This window comes from Carettochelys insculpta, chromosome 1, assembly GCF_033958435.1.
Source record: "Carettochelys insculpta isolate YL-2023 chromosome 1, ASM3395843v1, whole genome shotgun sequence".
Lineage (NCBI taxonomy): Eukaryota > Metazoa > Chordata > Testudines > Carettochelyidae > Carettochelys > Carettochelys insculpta.
Genome location: NC_134137.1, coordinates 14,829,611 through 14,851,002, shown reverse-complemented (window position 1 = coordinate 14,851,002; position 21,392 = coordinate 14,829,611). Strand labels below are relative to the sequence as shown.

At 45.0% G+C, this 21,392-nt stretch overlaps 1 protein-coding gene across 1 annotated transcript in view; it reads left to right on the top strand.

Moving 5' to 3' along the window:
* PPME1 (protein phosphatase methylesterase 1) overlaps positions 1–20,462 on the top strand; it is a 46,914-nt gene extending 26,452 nt beyond the window's left edge. Inside the window, exons 6-14 of the mRNA XM_074977708.1 lie at positions 4,795–4,949; positions 5,655–5,745; positions 6,232–6,297; positions 7,068–7,206; positions 8,087–8,216; positions 9,069–9,113; positions 11,251–11,315; positions 12,531–12,598; positions 15,701–20,462. Coding sequence (XP_074833809.1) covers positions 4,795–4,949; positions 5,655–5,745; positions 6,232–6,297; positions 7,068–7,206; positions 8,087–8,216; positions 9,069–9,113; positions 11,251–11,315; positions 12,531–12,598; positions 15,701–15,719 — 778 coding nt within the window. The 3' untranslated portion in view covers positions 15,720–20,462. The remainder of the gene's footprint in view (positions 1–4,794; positions 4,950–5,654; positions 5,746–6,231; positions 6,298–7,067; positions 7,207–8,086; positions 8,217–9,068; positions 9,114–11,250; positions 11,316–12,530; positions 12,599–15,700) is intronic.
* The last annotated feature ends 930 nt before the right edge of the window (positions 20,463–21,392 follow it).

Below are 21,392 nucleotides of genomic sequence, written 5' to 3'. Positions count from 1 at the left end.
CCCTCAATCTGGCAGGGAGAGTAGACATTCCCTGAGAAAGGAACAGCAAGCATACAGATTTATAGAATCATAGGGCTGGGAGGGACCTCAGGAGGTCATCTAGTCCAGCCCCTTGCTTCAAGCAGGATCAACCTTAACTAAGTCATCCCAGCCAGAACCTTGTCAAGCCGGGACTTAAAAACCTTGAGGGATGGAGAATCCACCACCTCTCTAGGCAATGCATTAGAGTGCTTCACCATCCTCCTGGTGAAGTAGTTTTTCCTAATATCTAACCTACACCTCTCCCTCTTCAACTTCAGACCATTACTCCTTGTTCTGCCCCCTGACACCACTGAGAACAGTTTCTCACCCTCCTCTTAGGAACTCCCCTTCAGGAAGTTGAAGGCTGCTATTAAATCACCCCAAGTCTTCTCTTCTGTAAACTAAACAAGCCCAAATCCCTCAGCCTATCCTCACAGGTCTTGTGCTCCAGCCCCTTGATCATTTTTGTTGCCCTCAGCTGAACCTGCTCCAGCAAATCCACATCCTTTTTATACTGGGGGGCCCAAACTGGACACAGTATTCCAGATTTGGCCTCACCAGTGCTGAACAGAGGGGAACAACCACTTCTCTAGATCTGCTCAAAATGCTCCTCCTAATGCACCCAAGTATGCTGTTAGCCTTCTTGTCTACAAGGACGCACTGTTGACTCATATCCAGCCTTTCATCCACCACAACCCTTAGATCCCTTCCCATTGTACTTCTGCTTAGCCAGTCAGTCCCCGGCCTCTCATAATGCTTGGGATTCTTCTGCCCCAGGCGCAGGACTCTACACTCTCCTTGTTGAAGCACATCAGATTTCTTTTGGCCCAATCCTCCAATTTATCCAGGTTACTCTAGATTCTCTCTTTACCCTCCAACGTATCTACCTCTCCCCCTAGTTTTGTGTCATTCGCAAACTTGCTGAGGGTGCAATCCAGTCCCTCCTCTAGGTCATTAATAAAGATGTTGAACAACACCGGCCCCAGAACTGAGCCTTGCAGCACTCTGCTTAAAACTGCCCACCATTCAGATATTGAGCCATTGACCACTACCCGTTGGGCCTGACTGTCAAGCCAGCTTTCTATCCATCTTATGGTCCAAGGATCCAATCTGTACTTCCTCATACTTTACTTCATTGTCACTTTTGCTTCTCCTGATCTTCTAATATTCCTCCAATTCTGCAATCTCAACTTTTCTCTCTCCCTCTCTGGCCCAGGGTCTTATCAGGTTTGTCTGTAATTTCTCCTTTACTCACTGTTCCTGAAAGATGTCACAATACACACTTTTGGGGCCAGATCTAAAGCTGGTGTAAATTGGTGTAGAGCCAATGAAGCCACATTGATTTACACCATCTCAGAGTCTGGGTCTTGTATTACTTCATTCACTGTAATATCTGGGTGCACTGTGCATGGCTTAAATATGGGGAAGAAACTCCTTACATTATTATTTCAGTCTGTATTTCAAATAATGCTGCATATGTATCCTGGCATGATTCAGTTTTACTTCCCTTGAAAGCCTCCTTTTCTGTACCTTTCCCTCACCCTTGGGGGAAGGTTCAGAGTGACTCATGCCCAGTTGGGAACCACTGCATCAAGAAAACGTGTCCTGCACAGAATAAAACTTCCGGGCATGGTGAGAGCTGCTTAATCAAATAGCAGTGACCTGCTTTCGCATTCAAACCCTTTTTTTGGTGACAAGCTGTGAGAGGAGCAATTACCTCCCACTAAAAATACTGTCTAATGCCCGCATTTAGTGCAGAGAGATTCTCTCGGCTACTACAATCAAATCCTGAAGGTTACAAAGTCCTTCGTACAACCAAACCTGCTTGATTTGTTTCAGGGAGGCCATCTGTGAAATAGATTTTGACTTATTGCTGCTTCTCCTATCCCGACAGCTCCGGAGGTGCGTGTCAGTGTCCTGAGGAGCTGCCATATGCAGTGATCATTTTTCAGATTAAGCTGTACTAACATGGGACCAAACAAATAGGCAGCTTTCATTTTAAACCATTCTGCCCTCCTAATGAGAGATTTGAGAGTTATTTCCATTTTGTCTTTTAAACTGGAGTGTTAAAATTTGTCTTTAAATTGGAGTGTTAAAATTGTCACTGACCTTTCAGATTCATAAATCGCCTGGCACTTTTCAAAAGAAACGGTTAAAAAAAATGAGATACTGTATTTAAGTAAGTAATTGCTTTACCCTGATGCTATATGCACCTGTTTTTCTAGTTTCTCGGCTTGGCTAGAGAAAACAAGTTAGTCAACTTTGCTTTGTGGCTTCCATCCACTATACACAATGCTGTTTGTGTTCCCAGCACCTATGGTGAATTCTTACAGCCAAGAGAGCCTGAATGCATTTTTAATTGGGTGCCCCTTAAGCTACTTTCTGTTCTCTTCCCAACAGAGTTCCATTCTTTACTTTATTACTGATGGATGTGTTGCACCCTAGCGAACTTTTTGCTTATGTTCTACATACCCAATCTCTTGCAAATCCCATGATTCATCATCATCAACAACCATGGGTTCAGCACCCATGGGTGTCTGATTCCTCTCTCACTATTTCCTTCCATCTTTCTCTATCCAGTGCGGAGTGGCTTAGTTTCTGTAGACTAGTTCTGCACCAATCTACCATATCATCTACACATTCTCTGTGGGGCCTGTCTCTCCTGTCTGAACTGTCCATTATGCCAAATACCAGGGTCTTGATTTTTTTTGTCTGTCATTCGTTCTGCAAATATGCCCAAATAGGTGTAACTTGCATTGTATAACCTTCTGCAGGAGGTTCTCTTTTGGCTGCATCTCCCTATATAATTCCTGGTTGGTGATCTTCTACATCCAGCCTATTCTCAGGATCTTTCTAGAACATCTCCTCTCAAACGCCAATGTCCTTCTCTTCAAATTTTTCATTGTCACCTATGTCTCACATCCGTACAGCAAAATTCTGCTGAGTACCCACATTTTCAAGATGCTCAGGTTCATTCCTAAGCCAATCACTTTACTTTTCCAGATTTTAATCTATTGCCTTCAAACTCGCTCTTGCTTTTGCTATTCTAGTCGTTAGTTCCTTCCTACAGTCTAGATCATACATTATGTTGCTCCCCAGATACGTGAACTTATCCACATTCTCTAGTTCAATCGCATCTACACTGATCTCCATGGTTGGGGTTTAATTATTTTCTTATTGATTTAGGATTGAGAAAGCAGCACACTCTTCTTGACCCCACTTTATTTTCTCATGTAGGAGAATTGATTAGTTCTCTCAGCTGTCATTTCTTTTGGGCTCAGAGACCTGGGGCAGGGTGGTCTAATCTCATTTATTTAGCCAGCATGTCCTGTTAACAGAAATGGGAATTAGCTTCTTATATCCCTGATTCAGGAAAACACTTGTTTAATGTGAAATCAAGAGAAGAAAGTGGGGATGGCTAGGCCACACTTTCAGAAAACCATCATCCGGCTTAGTCCATCAAGCTCTCACATGGAACCCGCAAGGAAAATGCGAAAGAGGAAGGCCTTGGACAGCATGGAGAGGGTCTGCTGAGACTGAAGGACAACAACTAGCTGGCTCCAGGAATACCCCCAGAAGTTTGTCCCAAGACAGAGAGAAGTGGAGGAGATTTGTAGATGACCTATGCTCCTCATGGAATACAAGGATTTAGCAGTAGTAGTACTAGTGTATGCTTGAGGGCTTGCCTGAGTCTCCCGTGCCATTGATGGGAGGATAGACTTGCTTATCTATTACTATTGGGGCTGATGATCTAACTGAAAAGGTAATAGGTAAGTGTGCAAAGTAGCTCCGTATTAGAGGAGAGTGTCTATTAAATGGATGTCTGTAGAACAAAGCGCATTGTCAGCAACCTACAGCCTATACTGGAACATGATGCTGCACTCTGAGAGCTTTGGGTGAGAGGCCTGTTCTCTCCTGCAGACAACCACCTTACCTCAGGAAAACTCTCACTTGCAACCACAGGCCATACCTCAGTAATACTAATCCTGGAACTTTTCCTTGCAACAAACCCTGTTGCCAATTTTGTCCATGTATTGATTCAGGAGACACGAGCACTGGACCGAACCATTAATGTTATATATGCCATCGTGTGCCAGCAGTGCCCCCTTCTATGTTTATTGGACAGATTAGACAACCACTTCGCCAAAGAATGAATGGACACAAATCAGACATTAGGAATCTGAATACACATACACTTATCAGCAAGCAGTTCGATCGCATAGGCCATAGTATTAAAGCCCTTAGAATCTGCATCCTACAGCAAAGAGACTTTAACACCAGATTACAAAGAGAGACATCTGAACTAGAATTTATTCTCAAATTCGACACTTTGCTACTTGGTCTTAATAGAGATAGCAATTACCTTGCTCATTGCAAAGACAGTTTCCCCATCTTTGATATTCATAGTGATCTCTGGCAATTCACTTAACTTAACAGACACTTGCAGTAAGTAACTTTCCTCCCCACCCTTCACCACCCCCAGCTGATTTGTCAGTTTTCATTTAATAATTTTTCCTATCTCTGTTATATATTCGTCGTGCCGGTTCACTCTCAGCACTGCTTCCCAGATCAGAAGAAGTGGGTCTGCCCCACGAAAACTCAGCACCTGATAAATTATGTTGTTAGTCTTTAAAGTGCTACACAACTGCTTTTTGGTTTAGAGTATTTTTTTTCATTCCTCCCCTGATATGTTCTTACAAATCTGCTTCAGAAACTCTGGAGCGGGGGGGCGCAGTGCGGAGTGCCAACCAGCTGTCTCTCTTCTTTTGCCAGAGATGTTGGAAACGTGGTTGAAGCTATGTACGGGGACCTCCCTCCTCCAATCATGCTGATTGGGCACAGTATGGGTGGGGCCATCGCAGTTCACACAGCAGCGTCCAATTTGGTACCTAGTTTATTGGGTCTTTGCATGATTGATGTCGTGGAAGGTAAGTTGTTTTTAATGTCCTTGGACAGAATTGCCTGATCCGTGCTGTCTTCCCCTTTCCTCGCGTATTAATTCTGTTGGGAACGGGAGGGCTTCCTCACTTGTGTTAACCATATGAAGGTTGGGTATGCAGCAGTCGTATCACAAAGTTAGAATCATCACCTTGGGTTTTTATTTTGGTCTTCTTTGATGGACTTTTCCATTTGAATTTGTTGTGATGGTGGTGTAGCGCCCGTTCTTCTAATCAGGGCCACAATACATGGAGAGTCTTTTACTGACCCATATAAGAGTGTTACCACCTCTCTCTGCTGCCTGAAATATCTGATCTGTTCAAATAAGACATGTTAACCCTCTAAGGGCAGGAGCACATAAAACAATACAGACCCCTGTTATAGCTGATGAATGTTTTGCAGATAGGTTTATGGGAATGATAGAAAACTTGTAAGAGCTGGTTAAATGTGGATGAAGAAGCAAAGAACTTACAGATTTGGTGATGGGGAAACCAGTTTTTTGAAAAACCATGAAAGCTGGCTTGGGCGGGTGCGAGCAGTTCACCACGGTTACCTCTGTTAATCAACTGGTCTCAAACCTGGAATTGGCCTCAATTCTCTCCCTTAACACACTTCATGCTGTCAGATAGAGATCTTTGAGAACTGTTGCAAGGATGTTGTCAGATGTTGGGTTCAAGTCAAAACGTATGTTTCAGGCACAGCCATGGATGCGTTGAACAGCATGCAGAATTTCTTACGCAGTCGTCCCAAATCATTCAAGTCAATTGAGAATGCAATTGAGTGGAGGTGAGATGCAAGTCTGTATGTTCTTCAAAATATCTTTGTGGTGTTAGCTGTACAATTGATTTTTGGAGAAAGGTTGCTCTCTTGCTAAAGGCATTTGATTGGCATGCCAGACACCTGGGTTTTATTTTGGACTACCACTGCAATTTTCCCATCTTCAGATTGGATATTATATTTCACTGCCATGCATGGGGATTGTAAAGATAGTCATTAATGTTTGAGATGCATCTGTTGCAGTGATGGTAGAGAGAGACAAATTGTAATGTGCTGGGAACTCTAATTTTTGTACGTCAAATCTCTGTAGTCAAGATGAGTGTCCGTGGGGTGAACCTGATGGAGCTACATGGGTTGTGAAACTATATGGGTTATGCTGCTATTATTACTGGACCTGTTAAATATTGAATGATACTTGACTAATGTACCCAGTTGACCATGATGTTTGACAAGTTTGATTCCCCTTTTTCTTTTCCTTTTTTTTTTTTTTCATAGTGTAAAAAGTGGACAGATAAGAAATCTCGAATCGGCCAGAGTTTCTATGGTTGGCCAAATCAAACAGTAGGTTCTGTTTTCTGAAACCTTCTTACTTGTTTTAAGATCCCCAATTGGTAACAGAGCACAAATATACATAAAAAAAAAAATCAAATCAAACCTCTAGCAGGTACGAACACCTCCTTTTACTTACCTGCCAAGGCTGATCACAGTGGATGAGGAAAGTAGTACTAGACCTTTTACAGTCCTCAAAGTTCCTAGCATTAGGAATGTCACAGTCAAAATTTGACTTGGGTAGAATGTAAGTACCCTCAAGGATATCTTTTTTTCATGTGCAAAATCCATTTGTGCATGCAAGTGACAGAGTGCAAACCTACAGGCACGCAGTGGCCCATGTAAAAGTGTGCTCACACGAATAGACTAACTTAATGTCCCTTCAGACATTTGGCCCCTAAATTCCTTCTGCCAATTCAACTGAATATGGTATTTTTCACGTACTGTCCTGCTACTGCTGTGCATGGTTAAAATAACTCTCCATTGTATCCGATGGGGTGGAGTTGAGTGTCAGTTAAAGTAATCTGTTGCATTGTAATCCTATACAACACCATGATGCTTGCCAACTGCACTGGGCATTTCTGTCGTTTGTTTCAGTATTGTCACGAAAAAACTAATTTTGCTTGTTTGACCTGGACTTTCCCTTTTGTGGTAGAGCCTCAGATAAGCCAGATTCTCCTGAGAAATCCAGTTGCATCCTTTGGGTTCAGGTGGTCTCTGAGTCTTTAAGATGTTGCTTTTCACGGTGGAAAAGGAATCAATTTCCAGTCCTATCTCACCAGATGTGAAGAGGCTGCTAGTCCTGATGTCCCTAAAGCGATAGTGGAAGGGATTATTGAAGAGGAGGAGGAGGAGGAAGAGGAAGAAGACTATGAAGGAAGAGGATCTGTTAACAAAAGGAAGAAGGAAGATGATACAGAGGTTGGGAGTTTCACTATATTCTTATGACTGTCTCTTCAGCTCTAGGGTATCTGGATACCGCCTAAGAGCAAGAGGGCCAGCAAAGGAGATGTCTCCATGGAGCTAGGTGCCTGTAAGAAAGCATATAAAAGCTCTCCAAGGAAGAAGGAGCTAGCAACTTGTTTACACTTAGGTTCTGAATGAGAGCTGCACAAGAGTCACTCCTTTGAGTCCATTGCTTGCCCCAGGTTTGAGTTTGAGCTTTGGTCTCAGTCTGTTGGCCACATCTTGAGTTGCCCCTAGATATTCATGAACTGGGCCAGTGTGTGTGGCCAAGAAGACAATCATTTTCCTGGATAAGGTGATTTCCAAAATGGCCCACTCCAATGAGTCATTGTGTTCTGGGTCCTGACACGGTTTCATTTTGTTACAAAGGCTCATCAGTTTCTGTTGGGTGATATAGACCATGTGACCTAACCATCCTGTTCCCCTGAGTAACACTGTTAGTGCATGGTGCAAAACTGCATCTTGCCTAGGTTTTACTGATGGGCAGGTGCACATATTTTGACTGCGGGTCAATTTGTAGTTCCAGGGAAAGGTGGCTGAATGACAGTCCTGAAAATTGAGGGTCTCCCTTGATCAACACAGCAGGTGCAGACTTCCCTGCAGTTTCCCCATTAATTTAATGAGATGTGGGCAAGCGCATTTAAGATTCAGAGACTAATCCGGTCTTTGTGAGCAAGGTTGCCCAGGCAGCCCTATGTGGAGAGGACAAAGCAACAGTAGAGTCAACTGCTGACTTGACTCTGAGTTTGTATTTTATCTTCCAGGTGGCCCTTTGCTGAGTTTACTCTGTGCTTGTTTCAGTTGAGCACTAACACTGAACTCTGTCTCCCTGTAGACCAAGAAAGAACATCTGTATACGTGGCGAATCGAACTGGCGAAAACTGAAAAATACTGGGATGGGTGGTTTCGGGGCTTATCTAACCTCTTCCTCAGTTGTCCAATTCCGAAGCTGCTGCTTTTAGCAGGTAGGCATTTCCTTTTTCTCCTTACTTTGAGCTGTCATTCAGTATGATTACATTCAGCTTGTATTTCAGAGTAGGGAAGGGCAACCCTATGGCTAAGATGCTGGTCTGGAAATATGTTTGGATTCAATCCTGGCCAGTGCTCCCTGTAAGATGAGCACTTGAATAGCTACCCAGACGCTTAGCAGAGCACCTGTAGCTGTCCACAGCCAGCAACGTGTGTTTCTGTTGGTGGTGCACGTAACACAATTTATTCCACCCATGGATGGACAAGATTAGAGGGAACATTGATCTTGACTCTTCCACATGTTTTGAGAGATTCTTCCATTTCCTACTCTGCATCATCCACATGGGCGTTGTGGGATTATATATGTGTAAGGTCATCCTAGAAGCTCTGGGACCTCTGTGGACCATGGCTCAGCTGTCTGACAGAAGTTGCAGTTGTAGTACTCAGCTAATGTTTTCTTAGGAACAGGACTGAGATCTAATACACACAACAGGAGTAATCACTGAGTTTCTGCAAACCTGGGCTGGATTTGAGCTCATGGCCTGAAAAGGAAAGAACCTCTTTGCCATGACTATTCTCTATCATCAGCTAGAGCCTTGTGATGAAGAAGAGTTGGGAGTCTCTCCTAGTTGAGGGCTATTTACGGATGTCTGGGCAAGTGTTCCTTCAGATTTTTGCCAGTGATCCTCTTCTATCCCAGTACGCTCCAGAAGTGCAGCAGGGAAACAGTCTAGTGGTTGTTGAGATACTGTTCCTATTCCATTTTTCACATCAAACATCTTTTGCAAAGTCTTAAGAGGCCATCTCTCCCTAGCGTTTCCCCAACATGTCTGTTTACTTTGTTCCAGGTGTTGACAGGCTGGATAAAGATCTAACAATTGGACAGATGCAAGGTAAATATTTAGTACTGTGCACTCTAGTGCTGTTTTTAGATGTCAGTTCACGTGGCAGAGGTGAAAAAGAGCTGAAGGAGAAGACTGAAATGGTCCTGGCCAGGACAATTTGCATTGACACAGACAAGCATTAGAGAATTGAATTAAACCCCAGAGTAACAGTGTAACCTCTTGTCTATGATTCTGCATTAACGGCTGGAAGCATTAGGCGACCTTGCCAGTCACCCCAATGCTAATACAGGACTCTGGCAGTGCTTTTGTTCAGTCTGGTTGTTCTGCTTATAAGAAGCACACGGGATATTTTTAGAGGGCAAAGGCAAGAACGCTGCATTTATTGAGAATACAGCACCATTATAATATATGCACGTAATATACATAGTTTACTTAGAGGCGCGCACATGCACACCCCCCCTCTTGTGGTTGCTTATGGTTACCAAAGGTTGCTCACTCTAATTCGATGGCCAGGTGGATTAGAGGTGAGTGTGGAGCCAGGTTCTGTTGATCCGGATCAGTGCTCCAATGTTGACAGGACAAGAAGACGAACCCAATTCTGTAGTGGTGCGCACATTCTTTTTATAGCTTTTAGTTCACAGTCTTGGTTCTGTCCCACTGCCCCAGGCACAATGAGTCACCAGTCAATGGCAGATGGTTTTTATTCTTTCCCACGGCCTCAGGTTTCGGTGTGACTCATCACCTACAGATGGGCCTTTAATCTTCCTCTCAGGGTGGGTCACTGCTGTAGAGTCCAATTCTCATTGTTGTTTAGCCTCCAAGTCTTTGTTGTCCAGACAGGCGGGCTCCAGAGGGTAACTCTCTAAGCATCCACATTTACACTTCCAAGTGGATCTGACACACACACTTCCTCACATAGAGACAGCACAAGGTTTACAGGCCAATGCAGAAGAGCATATCCCTCAAAATGGAGTCTTAGGTACAAAATGGAGTTAGATACAAAGTGGTACAAAGCTCCTGTTAAAAGATGTGGGTTAATACAGGGAAATACAAAGATATATGGTAATTCAAAGGTTCTATTAACATATACCTATTTATTTAGGATTGCTAAAGTGAACTGCATCAGGGACCATTGGTGATGTATAAGTCCCATCTGTAGGTGATGAGTCACACAGAAGGCTGGGGCCATGGAAAAGAATCAAACCCATCTGCCACTGACTGGTGATTCATTGTGCCTAGGCAGGGGGACAGAACCAGGTCTGTAGACTAAAAGTGATGGGACTTTTTCATGTCTCTTGGGGATTGTTCTGTGGTTTCAGCCTTGCCATAAGAAAGCTTTTCCTGCTTTTTAATCTGTTTTCTTTTAATGCTATCCCATTACACCTAATTGTACCACCTGGGCCCACCTGAAACAATCTCTCTTCCATTCTGGTGCTGACAGACTTCTTGTAATGTTTGAGAGACAAGACTGGGGGACTATCTTTTACTGGCCCCCTTTTATTGGTGAGAGAGGCAAGCTTTCAAGTTTATGACCTGGAAAAGAGCTCTGTGTAAGCTCAAAAGCTTGTGTCTCGCCAACAGAAGTTCATCCAGCAAAAGGTATTCCCTCACCCACCTTGTCTGGATAATGTTCTGGGAGTGACCAGGCTAAACCAACCATCTCTAATAGCACTTGGGATGTTGGAAGGGAATGTGGATGATTGGATAAGGGTCCCAGCGTGGTAGGTCTGACAGCTACATTCATGTCAGCAAGATGGGATGGCATTTAATAGGAAGCTCTCTGAAATCAAGGATTTAGGACCATAACAAATGAGCATGGCTTTGGTTACACGTGCAAAAACGCTGATTAAGAAGGCAGGTTCCTGCCTCCTGTTGAAGCTTTGTGTTCCATGTAGCCTGCTCTTTGACATCTGGTGTCTCACACAGCTTCCCAACTCCCCACCAGCTAATTTGTAAAGAGCTCAAGATCTCTAGTAGAAGTGGCCATAAAAGCAGAGAATAATTTTGCATCTTGACAAATTCAGTCTCTGCCTTTAGTCTTTATAGTGAATTGGCTTCTACAGTCAGAGGTAGCTCATGCCATAAGGAGGGTGGGTGGCTTCTACAGTCATAAGGTAGCTCATGCCATTACTAGGGTGGGACAGGTTCACTCTAACAGCAGCTGCATTGACTGTTTGGTTTGCAGGAAAGTTCCAGATGCAAGTTCTCCCTCAGTGTGGCCATGCAGTCCATGAAGATGCTCCAGACAAGGTGAGCCACAATTTAGATGCCAAATGGGTCTATCACTACTACGAAACTCAGGGCAGACTTCATGGACCCCGGTTACCGATAGAGTGGGTGGGACTAAATCATGTCCTTGAAGCTGGCTTGAGAGCCTGAACTGGCCAGGACATTAGCCTGCTTGTGGCAACTCAGATCCCATCTATGTTACAGCTTTCACTTTGTCAGGAACCAGTGGTGGTGTATAATTGACTCAGTGATACAGTTGTTATAATGTGGTTTCATCATAGGATTTTCTATTCTAAACTTCTCTTGTTACCTCAGCTTTTTGCCTTCCCCCTCCAGCTTTCAGTGCTGGGTAGCTTCTTTTAGGGAAGGGTGTTGACTTATTAAAATGGAGTAGTTAAAAGTTAGAAAACTTCATATCAACACTATTGTATCAGACTCAGAGGGGTAGCCATGTTAGTCTGTAGATGCACAAATAACAAGCAGTCCTGTCGTACCTTAACGACTAGCATTTATTAATTAGCTTTTGGGGGTAAGACCCATTTCCTCACATTTGCAGTAGACATTAGAAATAATCCAAGGAATCTGAGGAAAAGCTCGTTACCTAATATATTTGTTAGTCAGTCTTGTAGCAGTTTATGTACTGACAGAGACACTTTCATATCTCACTTGAGCAAGTGAACTAGTAAATAAAACAGTACTGCGGTGTAGTGGACTGAGCACATCTGGCTGAGCTCTTAGCTCTACTCCTGGCTGTTTAGCTTTGAGTCACTTAACTGCTCTGAGCCTTGGTTTACCCCCTTGTAAAATGCGGACACAGTATTTTATGCATCACAATCATATATGGAAGAAAAATTATTTGTAAAGCGTGATATGTGGAGTTTGCTGCCCTGAGTTAATCCTTGAAGGGATACCAACTTCAATCACAATTGTCTCATTTTTATCTACTATAGCAAGTGCCTAAGAATTACTGTAACTGAAGGAGACGATGAATTTTTTTTTTTCAAGTGTGCACTTGATGTGTGTGGTCAGTTTCACTGTCTCCTTGGTATTATAGAGACATTTAGCCCCCATGTGAGAACTTTCACATACTGCAGTATGGAGTGTGTGGGGGACTGTTTAAAAAAACTGGGAAGATGTTAATGTATTTTGAACTGTTTTATGTTTTGGAACTGAGCAGGCTTCAGGTTGACTTGTGTCCCTTTAAACTCTTGATTCCTTCTCTCCCTCCGCCTATAGGTTGCTGAAGCTGTTGCAACTTTCTTGATCCGTCACAAGTTTACAGAACCAATTGGTGGATTTCAGTGGTAAGGATCTCTGGGAGCTCCCGGCTGCATTATCCTCCTCCTGTCTCCTGTGGCTCTTGCATTCATTGTGTGCATCCAGAGTGAGTCAAGATGAGTATAACAAGTGGTTGAAAAGAAAGGGCAGAAAGGATCAGCTTGGAGCTTCAATGTAACATTAAAAGTAGCATGTATTTCATGTTCAGCATGTGAGGATTTCACTGTGTCTAAACGTCTCATAATCCATCTCACTAGTTTAGTTTAGTAGGCATCCTTCAGTCTGCATAGACTATGGATTGCGCCCTTTATAGTTTCAATTGAGGACTTCATTTACAGCATCTACTGTGACTATGAAGACCCACACGAGAGTGACAGTCCTTGCTGCATCTCTTGCAGATGTGGTGGGTGTCTGGCAAGTCCTTAGTGTGCTTTCTGTGCACTCGCTTCTCCTCTGCTAGCTGTCTGATCCTCATCTTGCCCTTCTGAAGGCCCTTGTGTAACCCCTGCCTCCATCTGCTGCGGTCGTCTGCTAGTTCTTCCCAGTTGTCCAGCTGGATGTCTACCTCTCTGAGGTCTCTCTTGCAGACATCTTTGTAGTGCAACTGGGGGCGTCCAGGACGTCTTTTGCCAGAGGCTAGCTCACCATACAGGATGTCTTTTGGAATCCTTCCATCAGTCATCCTGTGGACATGGCCAAGCCAGTGGAGCCGACGCTGCCTGAGGAGGGTGTGCATGGTTGGGATTTCAGCTTGCTCGAGGACGGCGGTGTTGGTCACTCTGTCCTTCCATATTCCAAGGATGCACCAGAGGCAGCGCAAGTGGAAGATGTTCAGCCTCTTTTCCTGGCGGGCATACAGGGTCCAAGTCTCGCTGCCATAAAGGAGGGTGCTGAGGATGCAGGCTCTGTAGACTTGCATTTTGGTGTGAGTGTACAGCTTGTTGTTATTCCACACTCTCTCGCTGAGTCTGGACAGAGTTGTGGCCGCTTTTCCGATCCTCCTGTTTAGCTCAGTGTCCAACGACAGGGTGTCAGTGATGATGGACCCGAGGTAAACAAACTCGTGGACGACCTCTAACGTCTAGTTGTCAATGCTGATTGATGGGGATTCGGCAACATCCTGACCGAGTACGTTTGTCTTCTTTAGGCTGATGGTAAGCCCAAAGTCCCTGCACGCTTTGGAGAACTGATCCAGCAGTTTTTGAAGCTGGTCTTCTGTTGGTACCAAAATACTCAGCCTTGAAGGGAGTCATGGGCCTGGTCTACTGATTTCTTTCTGTGTAGTGGAAATCATTATCCCTGATGAGGCAAAACTAACAATTTTCATGGAATTTTGTTAAATGGACCCAGTCACTGTAAATAGATTGGGACCCAAGAATGGCCTACCTCCAAGCTACACACCATGGTGGATAGTGAGAGAGAGATAGCTGTGATGTCTTCCAAATTCTAAGCATCGCGGTGGCCCTTCTTGTGATCTGGATCTTTGTCATGAAAAAATAGTTTCCCAACATGTTTTCTTGCTAAGAAACATTAGCAGGAACATTCTTTGCAAGCTGCAGGCTCTGCCTCGCAAATCTCACCGCTGCGTCACCCACAGTAATCTATTGTAGTCTCCCATCAGAATGAATCTGAGGAGCCAAAGCTCCTCTCTTGACAGGGTGTTTGAGCCTAGATCCAGTAAACCCTTGATTTAATAGACCAATGTGGGAGTGTAGTCTGTTAGACCTGGAAGTCCATTAAATCAGTGGGTTCGCTGCAGCCCACCCCTGCCAGGCTTCCCCAGCCCCTTCCCCAAATATCTACCACTCACCGCCTCAGGAGGAGCTGCCGGAGTCAGTCACTGTTGCTGGGGGCCCCGCCATAACGGGAACTCCACTACTGCTGTGGGCCCCACTCCGGCAGCAAGGGCTCCGCTGCATGTGGCAGCAAGGGTTCTGCTGCGGCTGCTGCTGCCTGGAAGAGCCACCACTGTCTCTGGAGTCGCCACATGTTCCTCCCATCAGCAGTGGGGCGCGAGTACAAGTGCCGTCTGCCCACATACGTGCACCAGCCCTGGTGGGAGCAGTGCACGGCGGCTCCGGGGCAGAGGCGATGGCTCTGGCTCCGGCTCCGGCTCCAGCTCTGCAGTAGTAAGTCTATTGTGGCAGGGTGGCTGTGGGTATTTAAGATTTTATGGGCCTCGGTTAAGTGGACTCTGGGAACAACAGGGCCTGCTGAATCAGGGTCCGTAAATGGAGGGTTTACTGTAATATACAAGAAAAAGCTGAGGTAAATGGAAGAAGCCCAGCAAGCTGCTACATGTTGACTTCCAGCATCTCCTCTAGAGCAGCAAGGCAACGTTGAACTAATGCCTTAACCTGTTGCTAGGGGGCACTGGCTGTTGGAGGTACATCTTTCAGATGAGGTGTGAAACAGACCTGTCATTACAGTTCTGTGGGAAGAAGGTTTAACCCAGACTCATGGGCTGTTCTGCTGCTGCCCTAAAATTCTCCCTAGAGATTTAATTGAAGAAAAGCTTTTGGTTCAGAATTACTTGGCCTAAAAAGTTAACTTCCCCACTACATGCCAGTGTTTTTAGAAAGCTGTGGTGTCGGTGAGTCAGCGAGGCAAGGGGACAAGGCAGGATGAATGGAGAGCTGTTGGTAATATGAATCTAAACCTGAAAGGTTACAGGGTGTGAGGTCTGCTTTATAGCTGTGGAAGAGGGAAAAGTTCCCAGAGCAACATTGTGCTGTGATTTGAGTCCATAACAGGCTTTGGCAAGCTCTGCCATTGCTGTGAGGATTATAAGGCATTAGCTTGTTGCTGCTATTATCATGGGTGTACTTTATAGCAGCTTCAAAATAGCTGTATCCGTGGGATGGGAAGTTTGTTGTAGCTACTGCAGCTTGTTTCTTTATGCTATAGAGAGCAGGATAAAACTCCAGAAAGAGTGAGCTGTGTGTATATTGTTCTGCCTGCATGCACCTAAACTGGGGTTGTTGCCCAAGTACACTTAACTTGCATTATAGATCCTTTGCATTTCAGCTTTTTTTTGCATTGGTGCGTTACCTTCAGTGGCATGGGGTTCGATTCCATAGAGAATTATTGAGATTTACTATACAATTATATCTTCTCTCTCCTGCCAGTGTGTTTCCTGCTTGTTAATATCCTGATGTTCTCCAGCACTGAGTTCCATTGTAAATAAACTGCACCAGAGGCCACTGTGATGTATCCACATCCTTCTCATCTACCCAGTTCAACAATGACAAGAAATTGGCATGAGGTCTGTCCCATAGAACTGGGTTTTAGGAACTTGCTGGCAGGCAGCTCGTATCCCAGATCTTGTGAAGCTCATCCGTCTTTGATGCAGGCTCCTCTTTGCTGCCACAAGGAGAGACAACCGAAACCCCAAGTAGCAGAACATCTCTCCTATCTCCATGAATCCTCCGGCTTTGTTGAACCCAATCAATGAGGGGCTTGGGCAGACTGGCTCCCCCGAAGGGCGTTGCAGCAAACTGAAGGCATCAGGATTTCTTTACGGAACTACGTGGGAAATGCCACTCAATGGCCGAGTTTTATTTTTATTTTTTAAAGCATGTGAAGAACCAGCTTCTTTAAGTTTAGCATCTCACCAGGGCTGGCCATAGGATTTTAGGGCATGTAAATTGTTGGGGAGAGAACCAACTGCACTGTGAACTCTCTTCCCTTCCAGCTCCACTAAGGCCAGGGTTGGGAAAATGGGATCATGAGCTCCTTTGAAAGGGTCCTGCCATTTCCTTGAGGAATTCACTACCTGGATCTCTGCAGGAGAATAGCATGGGCACCTCACTAGTCAGGCACTCAATGGCAGTGGCTTGGGGCCCCACATTTAAAGAGGAAGCCCCAATATCTCCATGACCTGTCACAAACAGGCCCATGGCCATTCTCTGCTTTTACCGTTTCTGCCTGCCAGGTTCTGCGCCTCTCATAACCGCATCCCAAGTGAGCAGAGATTGGCATCCCGGGCTCCTGTTTTGGGGAGGAAATAATCACAGTGGATGGAATGCTGAGCTCGCTGGCAGTGGGGAGAGGTTGGGGCATTCCACAGCAGCCTGGCCCTGACCCAAGCAGTTGGTTGCCATGCATCTGTGAGGCCTTGCTCAGTGCACTGTGTGAAAGTCACCATTCTGTGTTTGATACTGAGCACTGATCAGCTTCAGGCCTGCATCAGTGCAGTAGCCAGGAGAGAGTTCCTTTGGGGCACAGACCAGCTCTGGATAATTTGTTAGGTCTTTTTCACCCCCTGTTAATGCCTCCCCACCGCCACCGCCAAACCAGGAAAGCAATAGTATGTTGATGATCTCCAGCTAATACAAACAGGGCTTTATTCCTAAACCCTTTTACCTGAGTGGTGGAGTGACTCAGCTATTTGAAACATAGCTCTCTCAGCCACCTGGTCTTGGCGATGTGCAAGATGGCTGTAGGTGTGGCCTGCAGCAGCCCTGGTAAACCCTCTGCATTTGTGCTGTGCTGGTGGGAGTAAGGGAGAAGTGGCACAAATAACAGGGAAAGCCCAGTCAAGTGTAACGTTTACACCAAGGGAGACCTAGTGTTCTCTCATTCTGTCTGATTGACACACGTGTGAGTACTGGACTCTTCAGCTCTGGCCTGCCTGCATAGTCCTTCCCCTCTCTCTCATCCCCCCAGGTGAATTCTGGGCCTATCCAATATTTCAGCGACTGACGCAGAGGTACTAAAGAAGCAATTTTTGGTTTCTCTCTATCAGTCGCAGCCTGGCGTTATTTCAGCGTGTCCTTCTGCCCACTGAGCAATAAGGACCCAGCACCAAGTCCATTCCATTTTGTCAGCCAATGAGTTTCACTGTTTCCAATACTTGCAGTCAGTTTATAATTGAAAAATGTGACAATAACTCCACTTCCCCCACTGCAGTCTTGCAAGATTCTGGTCTCTCTTTCAGATGACTCTTGTTCTCAAACAGTTGGAGAGGGGCAGGATATGCAGCTTTCACCAAGGCCCTCATTCAGCAAGCTACTTAACCATGTGTGTAACTTTTTCAAGCATGTGAATAGTCTCCTTCAACTCAAATTCTGTCATGTGCTTGAATCTCTTCTGGGTTCCTACATAAGGTAACTCCCCTGCTCACCTCCTTGCTGGCCACTTCCTTTTTCAGAGAAGAGAACTGGGTTACCAGATGGCTCCACAGAGAGTGAAATACTGTCTATTTAAGCCTTTGCTGTCGCACCACCAGGTTGGTGAGCGGCTACATTTCCATGCACTGTGCCATTGGCTCCCTGGAAATGTTTTTTTGTTGTTGTTGTTACACCATAGCAATTTTGACCTTTGTTTTATGAAAAATAAATCTTTCGCAACCTCCTCTGGCGTGGCTGTGTTATACACCAAGCTCTCCAAGTCATGACTGGTAGCCGAGGGACTAGCTTTACGGTTGTGGAAAGCAGATTCGAAGAGCAGGGAAAACGGTGTATGTGGAAGGGTGAGCAGTCAGTGGAACTACCTCAGCTTTTGTGATCATACACCTGTAGCATTTCCTTAGTGACATTCAAGGACCTGGAAGATGCTGCAGATGTGTTGGTGGTGAAAACACAGATGTAAACAACATTCAGTTGAAGGATAATACAAATTGCAGTTAAAATACTCCAGGAAGGTGAGGGGAAAATGTTTCTTGGCTTGAAATCTTGTTAAAAATGTGGAGGTAGAAAAATCCCCCAGCCCTGATCTTTTGACCCTTGAATAAATGACTGCTTCTGAGTAAACGTCAGTCTTTGAGGGGAGGAAGGGCACTTTAATGAAAATGGTACTATTTGTATGTTGCATTCTTAACTATTTGCAGCTCTTTCTTGCATTAGAGGATCAAAAACAGAGCCATTAACAACAGAAAATTTTTGTGCCTTAGGGGACACGATGCAATTTGTTTATTTACGTGTCTAGTTTATTTAAGGTTGTTTTTTTACAAAAATCAAACTTAATACAGAACCAGTCTGGTTAAAACGCGCTGGGTTACCTGAACCAAATGGAGGAAACTAAGTGACTTGGAGATGATAGAAACTTTTTTTTTTTAGAAAAAGTAAACCTCTCTGGTGTGTGTAACTTTTTGCTTTGTTCCTGAGACTAGAGCTGAATGATGCTCCTCTACACATCCTTGGATCTTCATGACAGTTACCCTCTTCTGGTGTTGGGAAACATTGTAATTTTGAGGGTGTGCAAGTGTGCGTAGTTGTAAATGAAACTGCTGTCTCTTTCCATGCATGTACTTGCTGACATGGGCTGCTGTCTGGAGTTGCTTTTCTGTTAAGGTCTGTCTCTGCCTTTTCCTCATAACCTGGCCTTGTCAAACACACACTTTCAAAACAGCCAGAGGGCTGGAAATGAGACCGAAGCCAACTCAATCATTTGTCCGTCCCTGCTAAATTAAAGCATTATTCTGAATAGCTGCACCATCCTCGTTAAAATAAACTGCCGACAGTGAAAATCCCACACTCGACAGCGTTACATTAGGGGTACAACGGTGTTGTGAGCTGTTATTAAGAAGAAGTAGAATCTCTGAAGCAAGTTGTGTTTACCTCAGCTGTAAAAAGTGGGGGAATAATTGGATAGCTCAGGGTTGGGAGCACAAACCCTACTCAATCGCCTAATAGAGACAGTGTTAGAGACAAAGTTGCTATCTGTTGGCTCTGCAACCTGTGTGATCTTGCACGAGTTCTTAGAAAGCTTAGCTGTATCACATACCTGCCTGGCTCCCTTGTTGTAGTGTGCCAGTCCTGAGCTAAGACTTGAACTGGGGCATTGAGAAATGAGCTACCCTCTCTCCTAGAGATTGTGCTAAGCAGGGTGGAGACACTAGCTGATTGTCTTGGGCTCAGTGCAAATTCAGTACAGCCCTGCTTGGTGACTTGGTGCTTCCTGGTTCAGTGAAGACATTCCAGAATGCATCACCCTGTGACATCACAGCTACCGTGGCTTGGCAGCATCACGGTGGGACTGTGGTGTTTGTGGTATCACGTTTGCTATCTTCTCTGAACCAGGGAAGCTCTGCATGGGTTTCACAGAGCAGGTGTGGAGTGGAGAAGGAAGTGATGGATGTTTGTGCTGGCTGTCTTCCCCCGGCAGACTAGTGGGGCCATCTAGCACAAAGGCTTTTGCTCTGTTCCGTTACCACTTTTAGATTCACTCAACAATTAATCATGCAAAGCTCCAGAGGCCAGGTTTCAAAAATGGTCAGCAGCCAGCACTCTTATCGGTGGGGATTGAGACCCTGAAATCTGGCCCTAAGGTGATGAAAGTCCCTCTTGACAAACCAACTGTGAATGTCTTAGTCGCAGTTTTGCCCCTTTAAGTGGTATTTTTTTGGCCTGTATGTGGTTATACTACTCATGTCCCAAAGCCTGGGACCTTGCCGATGAGCATCAGTTGCCAATTTGTGCTGCCTCTTGCTCCTTGCCTGTGCCCAAGTCTGCCTCTTTCTCCTGGCTTTACAGTCTGCTCTGGTCTGGTTTCTTTATTGCTCCTCAGGATGGTTTACATGGCACAACTAGTGCCCAGGCCTGCAAGCTGGCACGAGCCTGCGGGAGAGTGGCAGGTGCTTGGCTTTTTGATTATTTGGCACAAGCCTTGCTGGGTGCATAGCCATTATCGCTCACACTTGGGAGCTAATCAAGCTACATTCAGTTCTAGCAAGGGGTTGGGGGAGAGTTTTGTAACCTCTTATCATTTCCTTTTGAGAAACTGCAGCATAGATCTGCTAACTTCCAGAGAAGTTGCTGAATGCCCTCTCTGTCCTATCGTTCTGTATAAGCTTCCTTCTGTTTGTATCTTGTTCAGTGTCCCATTGCTCTTGTGTACGAACAATAAAGGATCGTGAAAAGCCTCTATTAAATCCTTTAGTTTCCATTTGCTTGTGGTACGTTTGTCTCTCTTCTTTAACTGCCCCCCCCCCCCCGAGGGTGGATGGGTGTCTGTCCGTCCAACCCCAGTTTGCTTCTGTTACTTGCTCAGATACTTTTCTTGCTCGGTAATTCATCGAAGTCTCTTGTGTTTGTAAACATCATGAGTTTCCTTCTTTATCCATGGTCCAATGACAAAGGGATGTACCAAAGGGGAAATAACTCTCCACATCGTTCGTGCTCTTCATCTGTTCCTCTAGTTGGTTATCCCCACCTGTATAGGAACGTGCGAGATTAATAAATGGCTCCCTGGCTGTACTATGGTGTCTTGGATTGTCCCTGTTCACACCCTGCATATTTGAATTGAACCTTCCCACTAAGGGTCTCTGAGAACAGTATAGACAATACTGAGTTCAGGTTGGTAGGAATTAACCCCATTTTACAGAAAGGAGAAGCTGAGGTGCAGAGGCTGAGTGACTCCCAGATGGTGCCCAACGAAATGATGGAAGTAAAGTCTAAATCTTGTGATTTTCAGTTGTGCGCTCAAACCATGGGCCTATTCCGAGTTATCCTGCAGAATTCTTCAGTGTTATTAAGTGGAGCAATAAACATGTCACATTAAATGCCAATGAGTGTCCAATCTTTGCCCCACCCCAGCCACACTGGTAATTCACCAGCAACCCCTAGGGTATGTCTTTGCTGCGGAGCTAAGTCTGGTGCTCAGCACCCAGGGCTGGTGTAATAGGAGTGCTATTCCAAGCCTCCTGAGGATAACTGATGGGAGTAAAACCTGAAATTCAAGACATTATATCCTGGAGCATCTACTTTGTACAGATCCCCCCTTCCTTCCTATTCATGAGTGAATGAGTTTCACTTCCTCTCCCCCATTCACCATTGTAGGGGCCACTTGATAGGGAAAAGACAGATCAAGGGGCAAATG